Below are 23115 nucleotides of genomic sequence, written 5' to 3'. Positions count from 1 at the left end.
AATGAAGGGTCACACTAAAAAGGAGGTGCTGGGAACAATGGCACGATCCCAACGCCTCCTTTGCAGCAGAAACTCAGGAGAGGTGGCTGTCAGCAGGTTCAGAAAACGGATGGTCAATTTTAAGAGCGTCCATTTTCCTAACCTGTGACTGTCAGCGGGTTAGGAAAACGGACGCTTGTAAAACTGAGTGACCGTCTTCCTAACCTGACCTGCCTGCACAATTTTTTTTTTTTTTTTTAACCTTTTTGGTTCCTCCGACTTAATATCACTAGGATATTAAGTCGGAGAATGTACAGAAAAGCAGTATTTTCTGCTTTTCTGTATATATTTCAGGCTGCTCAGAAATTAACGCATGCTCTTGGGCAGGCACTAAATTTCTGAGCGTAATATGTGCAGATCGGGCACACTTTTTTTTATGATATCTGGGGCGAATTACTAATAGCCTCATCAACATGCATTTGCATGTGATGAGCGCTATTAGTTTCAGGGAGGTTTGGATGCGCATCATGGATGCGCTAAACCCCTTATTGTATAAAGAGTTGTGAACACACATCCAAAACACGTGCCCAACAGCGTGACGTGTATGTGAGGTTCCCTAGACTGAGTGTGTTAGCAACACAAAGACATCAACTCTCTGACACAGAAGCTCTAGAGTTCAGTTACCTGATCAAAGTTGTGCTGGAGACAGGATTAGCAACAAATGGCAAGAAGCCTGTATGGTGTAAGTCTGTCCAAACCTAAAGAGATGAGCAACAGACAAATATAGGGAATGTCTACACATATTATATCACTTGGTTTCTCACCTGACAGCCAAACCCACCCCCACATCCTCCCATTCCTCAGCACATATTCAGATATGTCCAGTGCTGCATCCCCACCCCAAGCCCAAATCCAGATACACCCAGTGCCCCAATGCCACATCCATCTGCCCATTTCCAAAGACTTAATACTGAAGAAACTCTTTGTTGGATAAGGGTTGCCTCACCTTTGCTGGTATCCGCGAAGCCAACACAGTTAAACAATTAACACAAGAGGCAACAAAATCCATTGGGGTATTGATCACAGTTGTTAACCTGAAAGAACAAGAAAATACATAAAACTCTCCTAATATCACACCTCGATTCGAAGTGTGGGAAAAAAGTGTCCCTTTCAGCCACACATCTTTTGCTACTACTTAGAGATACTGCCGTAATGCTCACAGGCATGCACAAGACATAGGAAAATTGGTTCTTACCCACTAATTTTCATTCCTATTTATTTATTTATTTGTGGCTTTTATATACCGAACATCGTAAGGTACATCTGATCGGTTTACAATAGAACTTCGAAATCAGCAACAAGGCTTTACATATAACTTAAAGTTAACAGATTATAATTAAGAACTTGTAATTAACAATTAACAGTGATTACAACAGGAATAAATGGAGGGGCAGTAGCAAGGAAAGGTAGGGGAGGAGGAGGGGAGGGAAAGGAAGAATAGGGAGGAGGGGGAGGCAAGTTGACTAGGGTTGTAAATATTTATTTACTTAATTTACAATTATGCGTTTGCATAGACAATGATAAAATTGCATAGACAGTAATAAAATGCATAGGCAATGATAAAATGCATAGACAATGATATAATGTGGGCATTTACCAGCATATTGAGTTTATAAAATTGGAGTTTATACATTCCTGAAGTACCACAGATCGGTCCAGACTCCGTGCCAGCAGATGGAGACAGAGAAAGTAAAACTGACACTGCTTCATATCTCCTGATGCCACATGCAGTTCCTCAGTATTGACCTGTACCCAAGCTAAATGCAACTATGCACTCAATCAAAAAAACATTCCAAGAAAACTGGTAAAAAAAATAAAATAAAATAAAATAATCTTGGTAGATAAATCTTTTGCTATCTGAAATATACAACAGCTGAGCAGACTATTCTCCACTTCCGTAAATTGGGTGGGTTCTGGACTGATCTGTGGTACTACAGGAATGAAAAATAGTGGATAAGAAAGCTGGTTCTTACCTGCTAAATTTTCGTTCCTGTAATACCACAGATCAGTCCAGACCAGTGGGTTGTGCAACCCTACCAGCAGTTGGAGTCAGAGAGCAAAACTTTGGGCACTACTACATATACAAGAGTGCCACCTGAGGTCCCTCAATATTGGCCTATACCCAAGCCCACGACAACTAAGTAACTAAACTAACAGGCGAAGAGGTTGGAACCCAAACACAACATCCAACCAACTCGCCCATAACTGAACAATAAAACAAGAATACCACCTCAGACCCTGCTCCTTAAAGAGCATCTGTAATAGGAAAACTCATTTCAGCCAATAATTCGAGCTTAAGGCAGTTATTTGCAATCTGAAAAGGGGATGGACCTCTGGACTGATCTGTGGTATTACAGGAATGAAAATTAGCAGGTAAGAACCAATTTTCCTTTCCTGAACATTTCCAGATCAGTCCAGACCAGTGAGATGTACCCAAGTCACCCTACACTGGGCGGGAACCCGAAAGACCTGCATGCAGAACACTCTCACCGAAGGACGATTCATCATGCGCCTTAACAATGCTTGGTAAAAGTGTGAAGGGAGGACCAAACCGCCGCCCTGCAGATTTCCTGTGGCGACAGAAGCTGACACCCAGCCCAGGAGGTAGCCTGGGCCCTAGTGGAATGAACTCTCAGACCCAAGGGAGCCTGACGTCCTCGGGCAATGTAGGCAAGCAAATAGCTTCCTTAATCCAGCACGAAACTGTAGCCTTAGAGGCCTTGTCACCCTTCTTAGGTCCACCAAATAAGACAAACAGATGATCTGAATGCCGGAAGTCATTGGTAACTTCCAAATAATACAAGAGCACGCGACGCAAGTCCAAAAGATGAAGATATCTCTCCTGGGGGGGGGGAACCTGGGACGACTGCGGAAACCCTGGCAGAGCCACTGACTGATTGACATGGAAGGCAGATACTATCTTGGGGACGAAGGAAGGAACCATGCGTAGCGAGACTCTATCCTCACAGATTCTAAGGAAAGGATTCCGACACGACAAAGCCTGCAACTCCGAAATCTGGTGAGCAGAACAAATGGTGACCAGGAAGACGGTCTTCAAGGTCAAATCTTTTACTGTCGCTCTGCGTAAAGGTTCAAAAGGAGCTCACAAAGCACATGAAGCACCAGATTTAAACTCCAATCCGGACACAACTGGCAAACGGGAGGGCATAAATGTTTAAGCCCCTCGAGAAAACGGGTAATATCCGGATGAGCTGCCAGCGACTGACCATGAAACTTGCCACACAAGGCACCTAAGGCCTGGACCTAAAGGGAATTGAATGCCAAACCCTTAGCCAACCCCTGTTGAAGGAAATCCAACACCTGGGGAACATCCATTGATAAAGGATCCAAGGAACGCTGTTGGCATGTTTCTTCCAAAATTTTGATGCAGTTCATATGTTGAGTATTTTATACCGATTCCTTGATCCATCCAAACGTTTTTCTCTTGCTTTGATATTCTTAATACTGAAGGGACAGAGAGGGCGCTCCAGCTTGTAAGAGGCCAGCCTTCGAGTTTTGCTCTGACTCCACCTGCTGGAAGGGGGACATAACCCATTGTCTGGACTGATCCATGGTACTACAGGAACAAAAATTAGCAGGTAAGTAATAATTTTCTTTTACTTATACGCAGACAATGTCCAAATTCTCACCCCCATCACTGACTCCCTACCTAAGGCCCTTGAGACATGAGACAACTGCCTCTCCTCAATCAAACACCTCCTCACAAACATGAACCTAGCTCTAAACATCAACAAAACAGAAATCCTCGTCATATCTCCCAATGCCTCCCCCATCTCTCTCACAAACCCCAACGCGTCACCCCCCCCCCCCCCCACCATACCCTTCGCAGGAAACCTAGGCGTTACTTTTGACGACCAATTAAACTTAAAAACCTTCATTAAACACACATTAAAAGATTGCTATTTCAAGCTACATGTATTAACGAAATTAAGACTCCTCCTACATGTTAATGACTTTCTCACTGTTCTGCAGACCATCATATTCTCCAAAATCGATTATTGTAACTCCCTCCTCTTAGGCCTCCCAGCCTCCACCAACAAACCCCTACATTTACTACAGAATGCTACAGCCAGAATACTCACTAACACACGGAAGAAAGACCATATCATCCCTACTCTAAAAAACCTTCACTGTCTCCCTATCTCTTCAAGAATTCAATACAAAACCCTATCCCTTATGCACAAGACACTATTCAATAAAGACATATACTGGCTACAAGACTCTCTATGCTTCCATACTTCCAACAGACCCACTAGATCTGCATACCAAAGAACAATCCACACACCCTCTCCCAAACTCACACACCTCTCCTTGACAAGAAATCGAGCTCTCTCGATAGCAGGGCCATCTCTTTGGAACACTATGCCTCCTGACCTCCGCACAAAACTATCTACACAGCCATTAAAAAAAAAAAATGGAGAAATTACTTACCTGATAATTTCGTTTTCCTTAGTGTAGACAGATGGACTCAGAACCAATGGGTATAGTGTACTCGTGCTAGTTGGAGACGGATCAGATTTCAATCTGACATCAGCCCCTAGTACATATACCCCTGCAGGAAGTGCAGATCCTCAGTATTCTTCCTTGCAAAGCATTGTGGATATATGTTTGACTGACCGATTGGTTAATTTGATTAACTTGTATAATTTCGTAACTATATAAACGTTATAACTTGATTAACTGGATTAATTTGAACTGGTCAATTGAGTATAGCTGGAGACCGCCAGGGAGCTCAACCGGAAAGCGTCGACACCCAGCCGGGTGGAGACCTAGGTAAACGAAATCATTTGCAATACCATGCGTGACGGCAGCCAAGGGCGGGCTGCTGAGTCCATCTGTCTACACTAAGGAAAACGAAATTATCAGGTAAGTAATTTCTCCATTTCCTAGCGTGTAGCAGATGGACTCAGAACCAATGGGATGTATAAAAGCTACTTCCAAACTGGGTGGGAGGCTGCCTGTGACCCACTTAGTATTGCCCTTGCAAGTGCCGTGTCCTCCCGAGCCTGAACATCCAGACGGTAGAATCTGGAGAAGGTATGGATGGAGGACCATGTCGCCGCCCTGCAGATCTCGGTAGGCGACATCATTCTTGTTTCTGCCCAGGATGCTGCCTGGGCTCTGGTTGAATGGGCCTTGACCTGTAGAGGTGGAGGTTTCCCTGCTTCTACGTAGGCCGCTTTGATAACTTCCTTGATCCAGCGGGCTATGGTCGCCCACGAGGCTGCTTCCCCTAGTCTTTTCCCGCTGTGAAGGACGAAAAGGTGGTCCCGTCTTCCGTACGGGTTCTGACATTTCCAGGTATCTGGAGAGGATTCTGCCAACATTGAGGTGACGCAGGTTACGGATTTCTTCCGAATTCTCCAGGGCTCCCGCCGAAGGGAGCGAGATGGTCTGGTTCAGATGGAAGTGGGAGACCACTTTGGGAAGGAATGACGGTACCGTGCGCAGCTGGATGGATCCTGGGGTGAACCTAAGGAAGGGCTCATGGCAAGACAGTGCTTGTAGTTCAGAGATGCGTCACGCTGAACAAACTGCCAGGAGGAAGACAATCTTCAGGGTCAGCTGACGGAGTGATAGGCCTCGAAGAGGTCTGAAGGTGGATCCAGATAGGAAGTTCAGGACGAGGTTGAGGTTCCACAGAGGTACAGGCCACTTCAGCGGTGGGCGAATGTGTTTGACTCCTCTCAGGAAACGTGACACATCCGGGTGAGAGGCTAGGCTATCACTGTCGTCCCTGGTGCCGAAGCATGCCAGTGCTGCCACCTGTACCTTGATGAAATTGAGGGACAGTCCTTTCTGAAGTCCGCTCTGTAGGAACTCCAGCATCACGGGAACTTTAAGTGAACGTGTCTTGATGTTGTGATCTTCGCACCAGGCCTCAAATATTCTCCAGATCCTTATATATGTTAGCGATGTGGAGAACTTGCGTGCTCGGAGGAGGGTGTCTATTACCGTCCCCGAGTATCCACTCTTCTTCAGGCGAGCCCTCTCAATGGCCAGACCGTAAGAGAGAATTGAGTCGGGTCCTCGTGGACAATCGGACCTTGTTGTAGCAGGTCTCTGAAAAGGGGCAGGGGTAGAGGTTCCCTGCCAGCAGTCTTCTCATGTCTGCGTACCACGGTCTTCTTGGCCAATCCGGGGCCACCAGAAGAACTAGTCCCTTGTGTAGCAGCTGTATCTTGTGAATCATTGCGCCCAAAAGGGGCCACGGCGGGAAGGCGTATAGTAGGGTGCCCTGTGGCCAGGTTTGCACCAGGGCATCGATCCCTTGGGATTGTAGATCCCACTTGCGGCTGAAGTATCTAGGTACTTGGGCATTGGTTCTGTTCGCCAGGAGGTCCATTTCCGGTGTTCCCCACCGGTTTACTATCATCCGGAAGTCTGCGGGAGCTAGCTTCCATTCTCCTGGGTCTAGACTTTCTCTGCTGAGGAAGTCCGCCATGATGTTGTCCTTCCCGGCAATGTCGGCGGCGGAGATCTCCTGTAGATTTGCTTCCGCCCTTGCCATCAGTGGATTTATCTCCAGTGACACCTGTTGCCTTCTGGTTCCCCCTTGCCTGTTGATGTAGGCAACCATTGTGGCGTTGTCGGACATCACTCTGACCGCTTTGCCTCGGAGTCTTTGGGCGAACCGCAGGCAGGTGAGTCTGACTGCCCGCGCTTCTAGGCGATTGATGTTCCATCCTGCCTCTTCTGTGTTCCACTGCCCTTGGGCGGTTAGTTCCTCGCAGTGTGCTCCCCATCCCCGTAGACTGGCGTCTGTCGTTAGCAGAGTCCAGGTTGGGGATGACAGTTTTGAGCCTCTGTTCATGTGGCTGGGCTGCAGCCACCAGCGTAGTTTGGTCCGGATTGTGCCAGGGAGAGGTAAGCGTACGGTGTAATTGTGCGACCGTGGGTTCCAACGTGACAGCAGTGAGAGTTGTAGAGGCCTCATGTGGGCCCTCGCCCAGGGGACCACTTCCAGTGTGGATGCCATCAGCCCTAGGGTCTGTAGGTAATCCCATGCCGTGGGGCGAGGGTCGCTCAACAAGGATTTCAACTGGTTCCACAGCTTTGAACTCCTTGCGGGCGTCAGGCTGACTTTGTCCTTCTTGGTGTCGAAGTGGACCCCCAGGTACTCCAACGATTGTGAGGGCTGAAGGGAACTCTTGTTCGTGTTGACCACCCATCCGAGGCTCTCCAGTAGAGACTTGACTCTGTTGGTTGGTTGAGTGCTTTCCTCTGGAGACTTTGCCCTGATCAGCCAGTCATCCAAGTAAGGGTGTACGAGGACCCCTTCCTTCCGCAGTATTGCCGCCACTACCACTATCACCTTGGTGAACGTCCATGGTGCTGTGGCTAGCCCGAAGGGTAGGGCCCTGAACTGGTAGTGATGGCCCAGAATCTTGAAGCTTAGGTAACGCTGGTGTTCCCGATGAATTGGGATGTGCAGGTATGCCTCTGACAGGTCCAGGGATGTGAGGAACTCTCCCGGCTGTACTGCCTTTATTACGGATCTCAGGGTGTCCATGCGGAAGCGGGGGACCTTCAGGTATCGGTTTACGGATTTGAGGTCCAGGATTGGCCGGAACGTTCCCTCTTTCTTGGGAATGAGAAAGTATATAGAATAATGACCAGAGTTTATCTCCTGAGGAGGCACCGGGGTTATGGCCTCGAGGGCCAGTAGCCTGGCTAGTGTAACTTCCACTGCCGCCTTTTTGGTGGGGTCATGGCAGGGGGACTCCACAAACTTGTCCGGGGGGGGAGCGTAAGAAGTCCAGGTAGTACCCTTCCCGGATGATGGCTAGGACCCACTTGTCCGAAGTTATCTCGACCCATCTTTGGTAGAATAGGGCCAGTCTGCCCCCTATGGCTTCCCTTGGATGGGTCGGCTGATTCTCATTGTGGGGGACGGCCGGGCCCTGTGCCCGAGCTGCTTCCCTTTTTGTTGTGCTTGTTCCGAAAGGACTGGTTCCTGCCCAAAGGGCGGGGTGGGGCACCTGGTAGCTGCTCCTGTATGGGTTGAAGCGCTGCGAGCTTCTGCCCCTGGGGGCCCTGGCAGGCTGTCGTTGGGCACTCCCTGGACTTGTCTTCCGTAAGGCGCGGGACTGGGGATTCGCCCCATTTGCCCGCCATCTTTTCTAGATCACTGCCGAACAGGAGGGTTCCTTTGAAGGGCATCCTTGTGAATCGGGTTTTGGAAGATGGGTCGGCCGACCAGCTTCTGAGCCAGAGCTGTCTCCTTGCCGCCACCGTCGATGATACTCCTCTAGCCGCTGTGTGTACGAGGTCTGAGGATGCGTCCATTAGAAAGGATAGCGCTGGGTCCAGGATATCTCCCAGTGTGCCATTCCTGGCCTGGGATAAGCAGGCACGTGTCACCACGGTGCAGCAGGCCGCAATCTGAAGAGACATAGCGGCCACGTCAAATGACTGCTTAAGCATAGCTTCCAGCCGTCGGTCATGCGTGTCCTTGAGGGCTGCTCCTCCCTCCACCAGGATGGTGGTGCGCTTGGAGACTGCGCAGACCATGGCGTCCACTCTTGGGCAAGCGAGCATGTCTTTGGTTGCTGGGTCCAGGGGGTACAAACTTGGCCAAGGCCCTTCCCCCTTTAAAGGCAGACTCTGGGGTGTTCCATTCCAGGTCAATAAGCTGTTGCGCAGCTCGCAAAAGCGGGAAATGACGGGAGGTCTGTCGAAGGCCTTCCAGAAATGGGTTCTCCTCGGGATCCCCCTGGGTTTCTGAAACCGGGATTGCTAGTTCTGCCAGGCATTGGGAGACCAGGTCCGGGAGCTCCTCCCTTGTGAAGAATCGCCTCATGGTTCGGTGGGGTTCTGTCCCCGGGGGGAGTTCTCCTTCTTCTAGAGGTTCGGCTTCGTCTTCTGAGAAGTCCATGCCCTCGAAGGTAGGACTACTTGGCTGTAAGGGCCTTTGCCTGGGTCTTGAGGGACCTGGGGATAGGGGTCCTCCTGCGACGTATGTGGTTGGTCCGCCCGGGAATCCGTTTGCATCCGGACAAAAGCGTGAATCCCCTTGAAGAGTTCCACCCAAGAAATAGACGAGGGGTCCACATTGAGTGGCGCTGTTTCCCTGGGAGCCTCCGGCTGGGAGGGGGTCCCGCTGGGGGTTGCTAGCTCCAGGGAGCCCCCTGAAGAGCTAGTCCCCGGCCCTGGGCGAGTCTGAGCTTGTGGTGGATCTCCCAGGGCCTCCTCACATTGGGTGCATAGGGTGTCGGCTTCCTGGCTCTGGGCGGCCCTGAGGTGGCATGCTGAGCAGAGGCCTAGTGATTTTACTTCAGATCTTGGCGGCGTCGAGGTTGCCTGCGCGTACATGTTTCGCTCCGGAGTGCCTGGTCGCGTGCGTGGACTTGAGCGCGTATTAGTGCGCTTAAATCGGGTTGTGCGCGTATCTGTGCGCTTAACCCCAGATGTGCGCGCCGGTAGTCAAGTGTGCGTAGTCCGTGCGACCGGGACTTGCGTGCGCCGCTAATGCGTCTGAGTGTTCTTGTGCATGTATCTTAGGCGCAGAAGTAGGTTTGTGCGCACAGGTAAATTTTGTGCGCTCGGCCGGCGGCGATGAGAACGGCGAGATTAAAGCCAAGATGGCGATGGCGACCATGCGGGCAAGATGGCAACTACCTCGGTGGGTCTCCACGTGGGAAAGCCCTTGGAAATGCTGGGGTCTGGCCCTGCTAGGGTGGATCAACCCGGTGGCGCTGGCTTAGGCCGATGGCCCGCGCTCGTCCTCAATCCTTGGAGACCGGCACAAGTAAAGATTTCTACCTTACCTTATCTTCGGCGCTTCCCAGTCTCGTCCCGGGCGGTCTCCGGCTGCGGGGGGAGAGGGCAACTACCTTCACCGCCGCTTTTGAGGGTGCACCCGCTGCCTCTCAGCCGCACCCGAACTCCTCTCACTCGGGGGCTGTAAGTCCTCGCCGCGATTCGGCCGCAGGACCGAGGCTGCCTCTGTGCCGCGCCCGAGCCTTCGGGGGCTAGGTCCTGCCGCGATTCGGCTGCTGGACCGAGGCTAACCTCCGAGGGACAACGGAAATCACCTCGGGAATCTCAACTGGGGGAGGGACCCGAGGGTATCACCGCAGGAGAGCGGGGCTCGTCTCGAGTAGAATTTTCTCCTTTAAATTTAGTTCTAACGCTCAGACAGAGTGCAGATAGCTCCTAACTGCTATGGAGATGGAAAATACTGAGGATCTGCACTTCCTGCAGGGGTATATGTACTAGGGGCTGACGACAGATTGAAATCTGATCCGTCTCCAACTGCTAGCACGAGTACACTATACCCATTGGTTCTGAGTCCATCTGCTACACGCTAGGAAATTAAACACATGGCTTTTCAAACAGGCTTTTGACTAACCCCCTTTCTCCTATCAAGTTCTCCATCAAGCATTCTTGCTCATTAACCCGTTCCCCTCCCCTGCCCCCACTCCTACCCCCCCCCCTCCACCCTGTACCTAGTTCAACCCTAATCACTTCTCCCTTAACACTTTTTTTACCCCCCGGCTGACTTATTTAATTATCATCTGTTAATTATATACATTACCTATTATACAAAAAGTTATGCTATTTTCTGAACGATTTATTTATTCTTTTCCCTGCTAATTATATATATGCTACCATCTGTACTTAGTCCAACACACATATGTTAATGCTATTCTCTTAACGCTTTATATTTACTCACTGACTGTTGTATTTAATTACACTCCTGTTAACTATATATCATAACAATTGTTCCATGTAAACGTTATTGTTTCTTGTAAACCGATAAGATGTGCAAACGGTTATCGGTATATAAAAGCTCTTAAATAAAAATAAATAAATAGGAACCCCAACCCTTGGAAGGAAAGCTCAAAGAAACAAAAAGTTAGAAAAAAAATACTGGGCACACCGAACAAACTGCAGGTTTATGCATCAGCCACCATCTGCTGGAGACAGAGAAATACTGAGGAATTGCAGGTGGCATCAGGGTATATGTTGCAGTGTCAATTTTATTTTCTCTATCTACACCTGCTGGCACGAATGAATAAACCCAGGAGTCTGGACTGATCCGGGTACATACAGGGAACAATATGATCTCAGGCCTGTGCTCTAATAGTTCGAGTTCTCGCTGTCCTTGTGTTACACATACTGAGAGTCTCCAAGCAGAGTGTCTTGTATGGATATAGTGCAAGGACAGCTTATAACACTATGTGAGAAACAAGGGGGTTTCCACAAGGCTTTCAGGGAATGCAGGCAATAAAAAGGAAACTAGTGTAATGCACTTCAATCTTTTTTTCTAACAGGTTGAAATCTCTAGCAGGGAAGTACCACTGTACCTGTTCTACTTCTGACCTGTGTTCTGTGCTCCAAGGCTCACCTTTGCAGTAACATGTAGATGCGTGATGTGATTGGCAGCAGGCAGTCTGCTATGGACACGTCAGTGCTGATCACCTTATGTACCAAATCAATGATGGGCTTCACTCTCTGGCAGTGCTGAATCACATCTGGAGACAGAAAGCACACTTGTTGAAGCTGTAGCACCAGCAGCTTCTCTCCCAATGAACTGGGTGCAGTGACCACCCATTCCCACCCCAGCCTCACCTGCTGTGGATACCACATGTAAAAGCATCTCAATCTCACAAGTAAAAAGTGTCCAGCTGCTGTAGGAATACTCCCAACGAACAAGGTATCCTTGGTCTTCTGGCATCACATGACCAATTGTACCCTGAGGTATCCGGAGGTTTGTCTGTCCCAGTCCTGAGGTAGGAAAGAGAATGTATCTAAACACAATGTTGGCTGCTTAATCTCCTGCAGTCTGGCAGCCCTATAATCAGCCAGTAAATTTGCTGAAGCTACAAGAACAGTTCAGCAGCATGAGGTGCAGCTCAAACACCTGTGCCAAGAACCTCCAACCTTACCAAGTGGATAGAGTAATTTAGGAGCCTGGCGTCTCCAGATCATCTCATCCTCATTGAAGATCATATCATGAGGCTTGTGCCTGTAAACTTCCGTGTAAAAAGACATCTTGTCCAATAAATTGTACACCTTCAAAGAGAAAGGGTAGAGAGCATATGTGAGAGAAGTGAGAGATACAGAGGTTTGACAGCCAGTAGGAGGCTCATCCACTCTGAACATGCATAGGGATGGGGTGTTTTATTTGGAGAAATTACTTATCTGATAATTTCGTTTTCCTTAGTGTAGACAGATGGACTCAGGACCAGTGGGTTATGTGCTCCTCTGCTAGCAGATGGAAGACGGAGTCAGATTTCAAAGCTGATGTCACCCTAGATATACCCCTGCAATGACCTCAGCTCCTCAGTATTTTCTTTGAAAAGCCATTGTGGACATATATATTGGTTAATTAAAACAGACTGATAAAAACTGATTAAAACTGGAGACCGCCAGTGCACTCAACCAACATAACGCTGATACCCGTCATAATGTGGGTACCCTGAACTAGGGGTAGGGTAACGGCTTACCTGTATTTGTATAGCATCGAGGTTCACCTTTCAGGCTCTTCTTTGGCGCTTCTCCTGGGCAGTCATGGGCGGGATGCTGAGTCCATCTGTCTACACTAAGCAAAACGAAATTATTAGGTAAGTAATTTCTCCATTTCTTAGCATGTAGCCAGATGGACTCAGGACCAGTGGGATGTACAAAAACTACTCATGAACGAGGCGGGAGACTGCCCATGGCCCACTTAGAACTGCCCTTGCGAAGGCTGCGTCTTCTTGAGCCTGGACATCCAGGTGGTAGAACCTGGAGAAGGTGTGTAGGGAAGACCACATCGCTGCTCTACAGATGTCAGCGAGCGAAAGTAGTTTGGCCTCTGCCCAGGATACTGCCTGCACCCTAGTAGAATGAGCTTTAACCTGCAGGGGTAAATTTATCTATTTATTTATTTATTTAGAGATTTTTATATACCGCGGCACATTCAGAACATCACCTCGGTTTACAAAGAACCATAATGCATCATAAATGCTTCACTGCCTCTGTATAAGCTGCTTTGATTACTTCCTTGATCCAGTGAGCTATAGAAACATATAGAAACATAGAAATGACAGCAGAAGAAGACCAAACGGCCCATCCAGTCTGCCCAGCAAGCTTCGCACTTTTTTTTTTCCTCATACTTATCTGTTTCTCTTGGCTCTTAGTAACCTTTTGGTTCTATTTTCCTTCCACCCCCACCATTAATGTAGAGAGCAGCGTTGGAACTGCATCTAAGTGAAATATCTAGCTTAATTAGTTAGAGGTAGTAACCGCCGCAATAAGCAAGCTACACCCATGCTTATTTGTTTACACAGACTATGCAATTCAGTCCTTTTTGGATGTTGTCTGTATATAGATCCACTTTTCTTCATTCCCCCTGCCGTTGAAGCAGAGAGCTATGCTGGATATGCGTGAAGTATCGGTCTTTCTTCCCTGCCATTGAAGCAGAGAGCTATGCTGGATATGCGTGAAGTATCGGTCTTTCTTCCCTGCCATTGAAGCAGAGAGCTATGCTGGATATGCGTGAAGTATTTTCTTTCAATTCAATATGAATTGAAAGTGAAGTATCAGGCTTATTTGGTTTGGGGTAGTAACTGCCGTAACAAGCAAGCTACTCCCCACTTTTTTGTGAATACAAATCCTTTTTTCCACATTTCCTCTTGCCGTTGAAGCTTAGAGCAATGTTGGGAGTTGCCAAAGAAGAGCCTGGAAGGTGAACCTCAATGCTATACAAAGTGAAGAGAAGGTGTCAAACCTCTGTATCTCTGTTTATTGAATAAGGGTATTATCTCCAGGCAGTAGCCATCATTCCCACGAGCCACCCACTCTTCATTCACGTCCTCTAGACTTTATGGATCCACAGTGTTTATCCCACACCCCTTTGAAGTCCTTCACAGTTCTGGTCTTCACCACTTCCTCCGGAAGGGCATTCCAGGTATCCACCACCCTCTCCGTGAAGAAATACTTCCTGACATTGGTTCTGAGTCTTCCTCCCTGGAGCTTCAAATCGTGACCTCTGGTTCTGTTGATTTTTTTCCCGACGGAAAAGGTTTGTCGTTGTGTTTGGATCTTTAAAACCTTTCAAGTATCTGAAAGTTTGTATCATATCACCTCTGCTCCTCCTTTCCTCCAGGGCGTACATATTTAGATTCTTCAATCTCTCCTCATAAGTCATTTGATGAAGACCATCCACCTTTTTGGTCGCCCTTCTCTGGACCGCCTATATCTTGTCTCTGTCTCTTTGGAGATACGGTCTCCAGAACTGAACACAGTACTCCAGGTGAGGCCTCACCAAGGACCTGTACAAGGGGATAATCACTTCCCTTTTCTTACTCGATATTCCTCTCTCTATGCAGCCCAGCATTCTTCTGGCTTTAGCTATCGCCTTGTCACATTGTTTCGCCGACTTCAGATCATTAGACACCATCACCCCAAGGTCTCTCTCCTGCTCCGTGCACATCAGCCTTTCTCCCCCCATCGAATACAGTTCATTCGGATTTCCATTCCCCATAAGCATGACTCTGCACTTCTTGGCATTGAATCTCAGCTGCCACATCTTCGACCACTCTTCCAGCTTCCTTAAATCCCGTCTCATTCTCTCCACTCCGTTGCAGTTCTTAGTGTCATCCACAAAAAGACAAACCTTACCTTCTATCCCGTCCGCAATGTCGCTCACAAAGATATTGAACAGGACCGGTCCCAACACCGATCCTTGCGGTACACCGCTTAAAACCCCTCTATCCTCAGAGAGAGCTCCATTTACCATCACACATTGCCTTCTGTCCGTCAACCAGTTTGCAATCCAGGCCACCACCTCGGCACTCACTCCTAAGCTTCTTTTCCGACCACCGAAGTGAGGCTAACTGGTCTGTAGTTACCAGTCTCTTCTCTGTTCCCACTCTTGTGAAGCGGGACCACCACCGTTCTTCTCCAATCACTCGGCACCACTCCCGTTTCTAGGGATCTATTGAACAGGTCACACAGCGGACCCGCCAGCACATCTCTGAGCTCCCTCAGTATCCTGGGATGAACCTCATCAGGCCCCATGGCTTTGTCCACTTTCAGTTTCCCCAGCTCTTCCCATACATTCTCTACTGTAAATGGAGTTACATTTACTCCACTCCCCTCCAGTTTCTTGTTAACCAGCGACGGTCCTTCTCCAGGGTCCTCTTTAGTGAACACAGAACTGAAGTATTCGTTTAATATTTTCTGCCATTTCTTCGACTCTCTCCACACATTTGATCCTTTCCACCTTTCAATTTCACTATATCACTTTGAACTTTTCTCTTTTCACTGATGTATCTGAAAAATGTTTTGTCACCTCTCTTTACGTCCTTGGCAATCCTCTCTTCCGCTTGACTTTTTGCTGTCTTGATTAATTTCTTCGTCTCCCTCAGTTCTACCAGATATTCTTCTTTGTGCTCCTCCCTTTGGGATCTTTTATATTTCTTGAACGCTGTTCTTTTGGCCTTTATTTTGTCAGCCACCTCCTTTGAGGACCAGGTAGGTTTCTTTACTTTTTTAACATATAGATTAGTTGCCTTGGTAACTGCTCCTTTTAGATTGGTCCACTGTTGATCCACATCTCTCTCGTTCTCCCAGCCTTTTAGTTCTTCCTCCAGGTACTTCCCCATTTCATCAAAGTCCGTGTTTTTGAACTGCAAAACTCGGGTCTTTGTGCTTCTTTTCCGTATCCTTTTTGTGATATTAAACCATACTGTTTTGATGATCACTGCTGCTGAGGTAGGCAGCCACCTGGACATCAGAGACATTATCTCCATTAGTGAGCACTAAGTCGAGTATAGCTCCTTCTCTCGTGGGTTCCATTATCATTTGTTTGAACAAAGCTACTTGCAGGGCATCCACTATTTCTCTACTATTATTAGATTCTGCAAATGGGATTCTCCAGTCTACATCTGGCATATTAAAGTCTCCAACGATCACCACTTCTCCCTTTTTTCCTATCTTTTGGATGTCTTCAACCAGATCTCTGTCCAGCTCTTCCTTTTGGTTTCGAGGCCTGTAAACCACTCCAATAAAAATGGATGCCCCATCTTTTTTTAGGTCGGCCCATAGTGCTTCTTCTTTGCCCCATCTTCCTTGCAGCTCAGATGCTTGGATATTGTTTCTGATATAAAGAGCCACTCCTCCCCCTTTCCTATCCTCTCTGTCCTTCCTTAACAAGTTATAGCCTGGTATTGCCGTATCCCAGTCATGAGATTCCGTAAACCACGTTTCTGTGACAGCAACAACGTCCAAGTCCGCCTCCACCATTAGGGCTTGCAGATCTTTTATTGCCCAAACTAGGAGCATTTGGGCTCATAGCTTTCCAGCTTTCTTCGTTCAGTTTACTGCTGTTCCTGGACTCCTTTTGTGATCTCTTTAGTTGAGTTTTGTTATCCATTTTTCCCTTTGCATTTGTGCAAGGGAAAAGGTTAGTGCTTCTGATGACAGAGTCATCCATCACAGTGAGCTTTTTTCTTTGGTTTTTGATCTGGAATTTCTGTATGCATTGGGTTTCTTCTCTCTTTTCAGATAACACTTCAATCTTTTTCACAAGAACGTCTTCAGTATTTAGTACAGAGAAGGCATTTTGTACTTGTTGCACTTGATACAGTGTGTGTCTCCGGATCACAGGTCTAATCCTTCCAGAGCCCACTGTAATACTGTTTTTTTAGTTCCTTAGTGCCCTGTGTGAGTGGGGGGGGGGGGGGGTAGAGTTGTGGGCTGCACAGCTGTCAGTAACGGGTGTCTGTGGATCACAGGTCTTATCCTTCCTGAGCCCACAGTAAATCTCTTTTTCCTTTTGGTTATTCTGTGGTAATGGGAAATGAATTCCTGAATAATGTAAAGTGGCTGGGACTTTCTTTATTGAAGCTAATTCAGCTTTTACTTCAGCCTGTTCCTTTTCCAAGGTAGAGAGTTCTGAACAAATGGGGCAAGCCTTAAGTTTCCATATGATTACCCTCAATATTTTTATTTATTTATTTAAAGCTTTTCTATACCGGCATTCATGATACAATCATATCATGCCGGTTTACAGGTAACAGGGGGTGTAATAACCTTAAGCAAATAAGTGGAAAGGAACAAAAAGTTACAATAAAACAGGGTAGTTGGAACTGGAGAAGGAATGAAACAAGAGTAGGAGTAACTTACAGTAATTTTACAGTATAAAACTATTTACATAGTGCTGAAAGGTCTCTTAATAGTTTTCTTAATAGTTGTTGTTGTTGTTGTTGTGGACAGTCAGTTAGAATCGGGAAAGGCTTGTTTAAATAGCCAAGTTTTAAGCCTTTTTCTAAAAGTTAGTAAACAAGGTTCTAGTCTGAGATCAGGGGGTAAGGTGTTCCAAAGATATGGTCCCGCTGTGGAAAAGGCCCGATTTCTGAAAGCAAGATGGTGAGTGTGTGAAGTTTGAGGGGGATTTGGAGATCAAGAGGGGCTTGGGAGCGGATGGTTTTATGGATGATGGTGATGGACTTGTGTAGAATTCTAAAGTTATTGGTAGCCAGTGTAAATTTCTGAGAAGAGGGGAGATGTGGTCTCTTCTTCTGGAGTTTGTCAGGATTCTGGCTGCTGCATTCTGGAGCATCTGAAGAGGTTTGATGGATGAGGAAGGGAGACCTAGCAAGAAAGAATTGCAATAACCTATCTTGGAGAATATAACGGCTTGGAGGACTGTTCTGAAGTCTTGAAAGTGGAGGAGAGGTTTAATTCTTTTTAGAATCTGCAGCTTATAGAAGCAGTTCTTGGTTGTGTTGTTAATATAAAGGCTCCACAGCAGTTGCATTGGATAGTCCTCATTTTTGTAAATTTGATGGATAACACTTAAGGAATTACCAAATTACCAGCCTATAAAAATGACAAATTATGTATGCAGGCAGGGAAAGCCTGGACCCGAGGGAGTGGGCGCTGTCGACCAGAGGCTTCCAGCTGATAGTAAATAGCTGGGGCCTCCTGGCCATGGACCTACTGGCCACATCTCACAATGCCAAAGTTCCCCGGTTCTTCAGCCGCTGACGAGAGCAGCACTCCCAAAAGATCGACACCCTCATCCAGAACTGGCCAGAGGAGGACTTACTATATGCCTTCCCCCCATGACCTCTACTGGGCAGGATCATCCACAAGATAGAACACCACAGAGGTCTAGTCCTACTAGTGGCTCCGGATTGGCCCAGATGCCCGTAGTACACAGACATGCAAAGACTCCTTGCGGGGAGCCCTCTGCGCCTCCCTCCACACAGAGACCTTCTCCAGCAGGGCCCAATCCTTATAAGAACATAAGAAAATGCCATACTGGGTCAGACCAAGGGTCCATCAAGCCCAGCATCCTGTTTCTAACAGTGGCCAATCCAGGCCATAAGAACCTGGCAAGTACCCAAAAACTAAGTCTATTCCATGTAACCATTGCTAATGGCAGTGGCTATTCTCTAAGTGAACTTAATAGCAGGTAATGGACTTCTCCTCCAAGAACTTACCCAATCCTTTTTTAAACACAGCTATACTAACTGCACTAACCACATTCTCTGGCAACAAATTCCAGAGTTTAATTGTGCGTTGAGTAAAAAAGAACTTTCTCCGATTAGCTTTAAATGTGCCCCATGCTAACTTCATGGAGTGTCCCCTAGTCTTTCTACTATCTGAAAGAGTAAATAACCGATTCACATCTACCCGTTCTAGACCTCTCATGATTTTAAACACCTCTATCATATCCCCCCTCAGTCGTCTCTTCTCCAAGCTGAAAAGTCCTAACCTCTTTAGTCTTTCCTCATAGGGGAGTTGTTCCATTCCCCTTATCATTTTGGTAGCCCTTCTCTGTACCTTCTCCATCTTCACAAAGATCATCTCGATTCTCTCTTATGGTCTGGCCCTTGAGAAGGACTTACCTGAAGAAGCGCTGTTACTCGAAGGCCGTGATCACCACCTTGCTCCACACACAGAACTTCTCAAAGTCTCTGGCATACATACTGATCTGGAGAATATTCGAAGCCTGGTGCTAGGCCTCGGGGTGCCCCCGCAAATGGCCAAGATACCCATGATTCTGAAATTCCTACAGGTATGAAGAAAGGGTTGTCACTCAACTCCCTCTAGGTTCAGGTAGCAGCCCTCTCCTGCTTCAGAGCTGAAGTAAACGGAAACAGTCTGTCTGCACACCCGGACTTGGCCTGTTTCCTAAAAGGGGTTTAGCAACTCTGACCTCCCCTAAAGTGGCCGGACCCCTATGGAATCTCAACCTGGTATTGGACTTTCTAGTAGGGCCTTCCTTCAGGCCAATGCACAATCTGTCACTACGCCTTTTAACACTAAAGACTGTCTTCTTGGTGGCAATATGCTTGGCCCGTCGCATCTCAGAACTACAGGCACTATCCTGTCGGGATCCATTCCTTCAATTGACTCCAGGAATGATACAGCTTTGCACCGTCTCCTCCTTCTTACCGAAAGTCATCTTGGGGTTTCACTTGAATCAATCCATCTCCCTGCCATCACCGGAGGGACATAAGGATTCGGAAGATTCCCAACTTCTTCACCATTTAAATGTCTGCAAACTCCTAGTACAATACCTAGAACAATCAGAACCTGTGTGCAAAACGGATCGCTTGTTTGTTCTTCACAGCGGGAAGAAACAAGGCGAAGCGGCCTCATGAGCAACTCTCTTTAGTTGAGTTTTGTTATCCATTTATCCCTTTGCATTTGTGCTGAGGAAGTCCACTGAGGCATTGTCTTTTCCTGCGATGTGGGAGGCCAAGATCCCTTGTAGGTTTACCTCTGCCCATTCCATGAGGGGGTCTATCTCCAGAGACACCTGCTGGCTCCTGGTTCGCCTTGGAGGTCACATCTGCTGACCAGTTCCGCAGCTATAATTGCCTTCTGGCCGCCAGTACAGAGGCTACTCCTCTGGCTGAGGTATGCACTAGGTCTGAGCTTGCATCTGCCAAGAAGGCTGCGGCAGGTTCAATCGCCTCTTCGGCGGATGCTCTGGAACTATCTGCCTCTCTCGAGAGAAGCAAGCAGGTGCGAGCCACCAGAGAACAGCAGGAAGTGATCTGCAGTGTTATTGCTGTCGCATCAAAGGCTTGTTTAAGGATGGATTCTAATCCTCTATCTCGAGAATCTTTCAATGCTGCCCCTCCCTCAACGGGAATGGTTGTCGCTTTGAGACAACACAGACCATGGCGTCCACTTTCAAGAAACGCAGGTGATCCTTGGTTGTGGGTTCCAGGGGATACAAGGCTTCCAAGGTCCGCTCTCCTTTAAAGTTCGCCTCCGGAGCATCCCATTCCAGGTCAATCAGTTCCTGGATGGCTTCCAGCATTAGGAAATAGCAAGAGGCCTTACAAAGGGACACGAGGATGGGGTTCTTCTTTGGTTCTACCATAGGGGCCATGCCTCGAATCCCTAGTGTCTTCAGAGTCTGGGAGACAAGGGCTGGCAATTCATCCCTGTGGAAGAAGTGAAGTATGGTTCTGTATGGTTCCAGGCCTGAAGGGATTTCCCCTTCCTCCGGTGAGCCCTCATCGTCATCTGTGGTGTCTGGGTCCCTGTCAGGATACTCTTGGTGAAGCGAGGCATGTCTCGAGGCCCCCTGACAGGGCCGGGGGCGGGGGGGAATCAGGTGCCCCTGGCTGGGGTTCCATCTGGGTAATGGCTGGAGCTGACTGCGCCTGAACAAAGGCTTGTAGTCCCTGGAAAAATTCCAACCAAGAGAAGGCCCCTGGGTCCATGTTTATCCCTGAGGGAGCTGGAGTAGGGGTTACTGAAATGTCCTCTCGCGGTTAGGACACCATCTCGGAATTGCTCAGTTCTGGGAAGCTGTTTGATAAGGTCATTGCCAACCCGTCCTCCGACTGGGATGGACCAGACTTGGAAAACTTTGAGAATCTAGTCCTCCCTGGGCTTCCTCACAGTGTTGACGCAGGCAGAACTCCAGGTCAGGCTGTGCTGCTCTGATGTGGCAGACCATGCAAAGGGAGTATCATCTGAGCTTCTTTGTTGCAGAGGCCATCGCCTCTGTGTATGTGCGTTTGGTGTCCGGCGTGCATAGGTAATGCGGCGTGCACAGGAAATGCGCCTCAATGTGCATGTTGTTATGCGCAGTGTTATAAGCGCAATTGTGCGCGTGGCTATGCGCTTGTAAAAGCACGACATGCGCCCAAGAGGCCGGCCTGACCCATGCATACCAACGGCCGAAGGGGGGGGGGGGGGGAAGATGGCACCGCAGCCCACCACGCACAAGATGGTGCCACCGTGGGTCGCCACGTGGCTGATCCACCGAACAGAGAACGGGGCCTAGCCCATTGAAGGCTGCTCAACCTGTTCAGAGCCCTCCTTTCTTTTTTACCTCACTGGGATCGAGAACTGAGTCGGTACGACGCGCCGAGCAAAGAGACCAGAGAAGACTCGCCAGAACCCTTCTCCTTCTCTGCATTGAAGATTTTTTTTTACTTACCTGATCTCAGCGCTTACCGGCCGAGTGCATAGAAGGTCTCCAGCTGCGGGGGTGGGGTGGGAGGGGGAGGGCTTTGGCCTTCACCGCCGCACTCTACTTTGCACTCAATGCCTTTCAGCCGCTTCAGTGGCTAAGTCCACGCTGGGAGGTGGCTACCAGACCAAGGCACACCTCTGAGGGATCAGAAATCACCTCAGGAATTCTCGTCTGGGGGAAGGACCCTTAGGTATCACCGCAGGAGAGCGGGCCTAAATCTTCTTTAAGACAGAATGCTTCTCTTTTTCTTTTTTTTTTGTAATCCTGCAAGCACCGTGCTAGTGAGGGGATAGTGTCCACATCTGCTAGGGAGATGGAGAGATACTGAGGAGCTGAGGTCACGGCAGGGGTATATCTAGGGTGACGTCAGCTTTGAAATCTGACTCAGTCTCCCATCTGCTAGCAGAGGAGCACATAACCCACTGATCCTGAGTCCATCTGGCTACATGCTAGGAAATCTGTTTCTTAGCTGCACTAAACCTTTAAGGATATGACTGAATAGCTTAATACAAATAAAGGACTCCTCCCAAAACTATCCCCTCCATACACACTCAGCTCCTGCAAACAGAAATGGAGAAATTACTTACCTGATAATTTCGTTATCCTTAGAGTAGACAGATGGACTCAGGACCAGTGGGTTATGTGCTCTTCTGCTAGCAGATGGGAGACTGAGTCAGATTTCAAAGCTGACGTCACCCTAGATATACCCCTGCAGTGACCTCAGTTCCTCATATATATCGCTTAAGGAACCTGATTAAAAACCGATTCAACTGATTGCAAAAACTGGAGACCGCCAGTGCACTCCCCAAGTTAACGCAGACACCAGTCTAACTGTGGGTGTCCTGAACTATGGGTCGGCAATGGCTTACCCGTATTTAATTAATCTCTAGGTTCACTTTCCAAGGTCCTCCTTCTCTGGGGACAGCCATGGGTGGGATGCTGAGTCAATTTGTCTACACTAAGGAAAACAAAATTATCAGGTAAGTAATTTCTCCATTTCCTAGCATATAGCCAGATAGACTCAGGACCAGTGGGATGTAGAAGCTACTCCCGGACGGGGCGAGAGGCTGCCCGTGGCCCACTTAGTACTGCCCTTGCGAAGACTGAGTCTTCTCGGGCCTGGACATCCAGGCAGTAGAACCTGGAGAAGGTGTGTAGGAAAGACCACATCGCTGCTCGACAGATCTCAGCGGGCGACAGCAATTTGGCTTCTGCCCAAGATACTGCATGGGCCCTAGTAGAATGAGCCTTAACCTGCATGGGTAAAGGCTTTTCTGCCTCTATGTAGGCTGCCTTGATTACTTCCTTGATCCAGTGAGCTATGGTCGCTCGTGAGGCCTCTTCGCTTTGATTCTTCCAGCTGTGGAGAACAAACAAGCAATCCGTTTTGCGCACCGATTCAGACTGTTCCAGGTATCGTACCAGGAGTCTGCCAACATTTAGATGGCGAAGAAGGCGGGAGTCTTCAGAGTCCTTATGTTCATCCGGAGATGGTAGGGGGATGGCTTGGATCAGGTGAAACTCTACCATTTTCGGTAGGAAGGAGAGGACAGTGCGAAGCTGTATCATACCAGGAGTGAACCTAAGGGAACGGGTCCCGGCAGGAT

General features: G+C 48.2%; 1 protein-coding gene across 6 annotated transcripts in view; it reads right to left on the bottom strand.

Moving 5' to 3' along the window:
- NUP188 (nucleoporin 188) overlaps positions 1–23115 on the bottom strand; it is a 370052-nt gene that overhangs the window by 215511 nt on the left and 131426 nt on the right. For all 6 annotated transcript variants that reach the window (XM_029612592.1, XM_029612589.1, XM_029612591.1 and 3 more), the window contains exons 15-19: positions 11955–12081; positions 11638–11793; positions 11414–11540; positions 986–1073; positions 664–737 (exon numbers count right to left, since the gene is read on the bottom strand). In XM_029612592.1, coding sequence (XP_029468452.1) covers positions 664–737; positions 986–1073; positions 11414–11540; positions 11638–11793; positions 11955–12081 — 572 coding nt within the window. The remainder of the gene's footprint in view (positions 1–663; positions 738–985; positions 1074–11413; positions 11541–11637; positions 11794–11954; positions 12082–23115) is intronic.

Source organism: Rhinatrema bivittatum, chromosome 8 (assembly GCF_901001135.1).
Source record: "Rhinatrema bivittatum chromosome 8, aRhiBiv1.1, whole genome shotgun sequence".
NCBI classification, from domain to species: Eukaryota; Metazoa; Chordata; class Amphibia; order Gymnophiona; family Rhinatrematidae; genus Rhinatrema; species Rhinatrema bivittatum.
The sequence above is the reverse complement of the archived record's forward strand: the minus strand, read 5'-3'. Positions and strand labels throughout refer to the sequence as shown.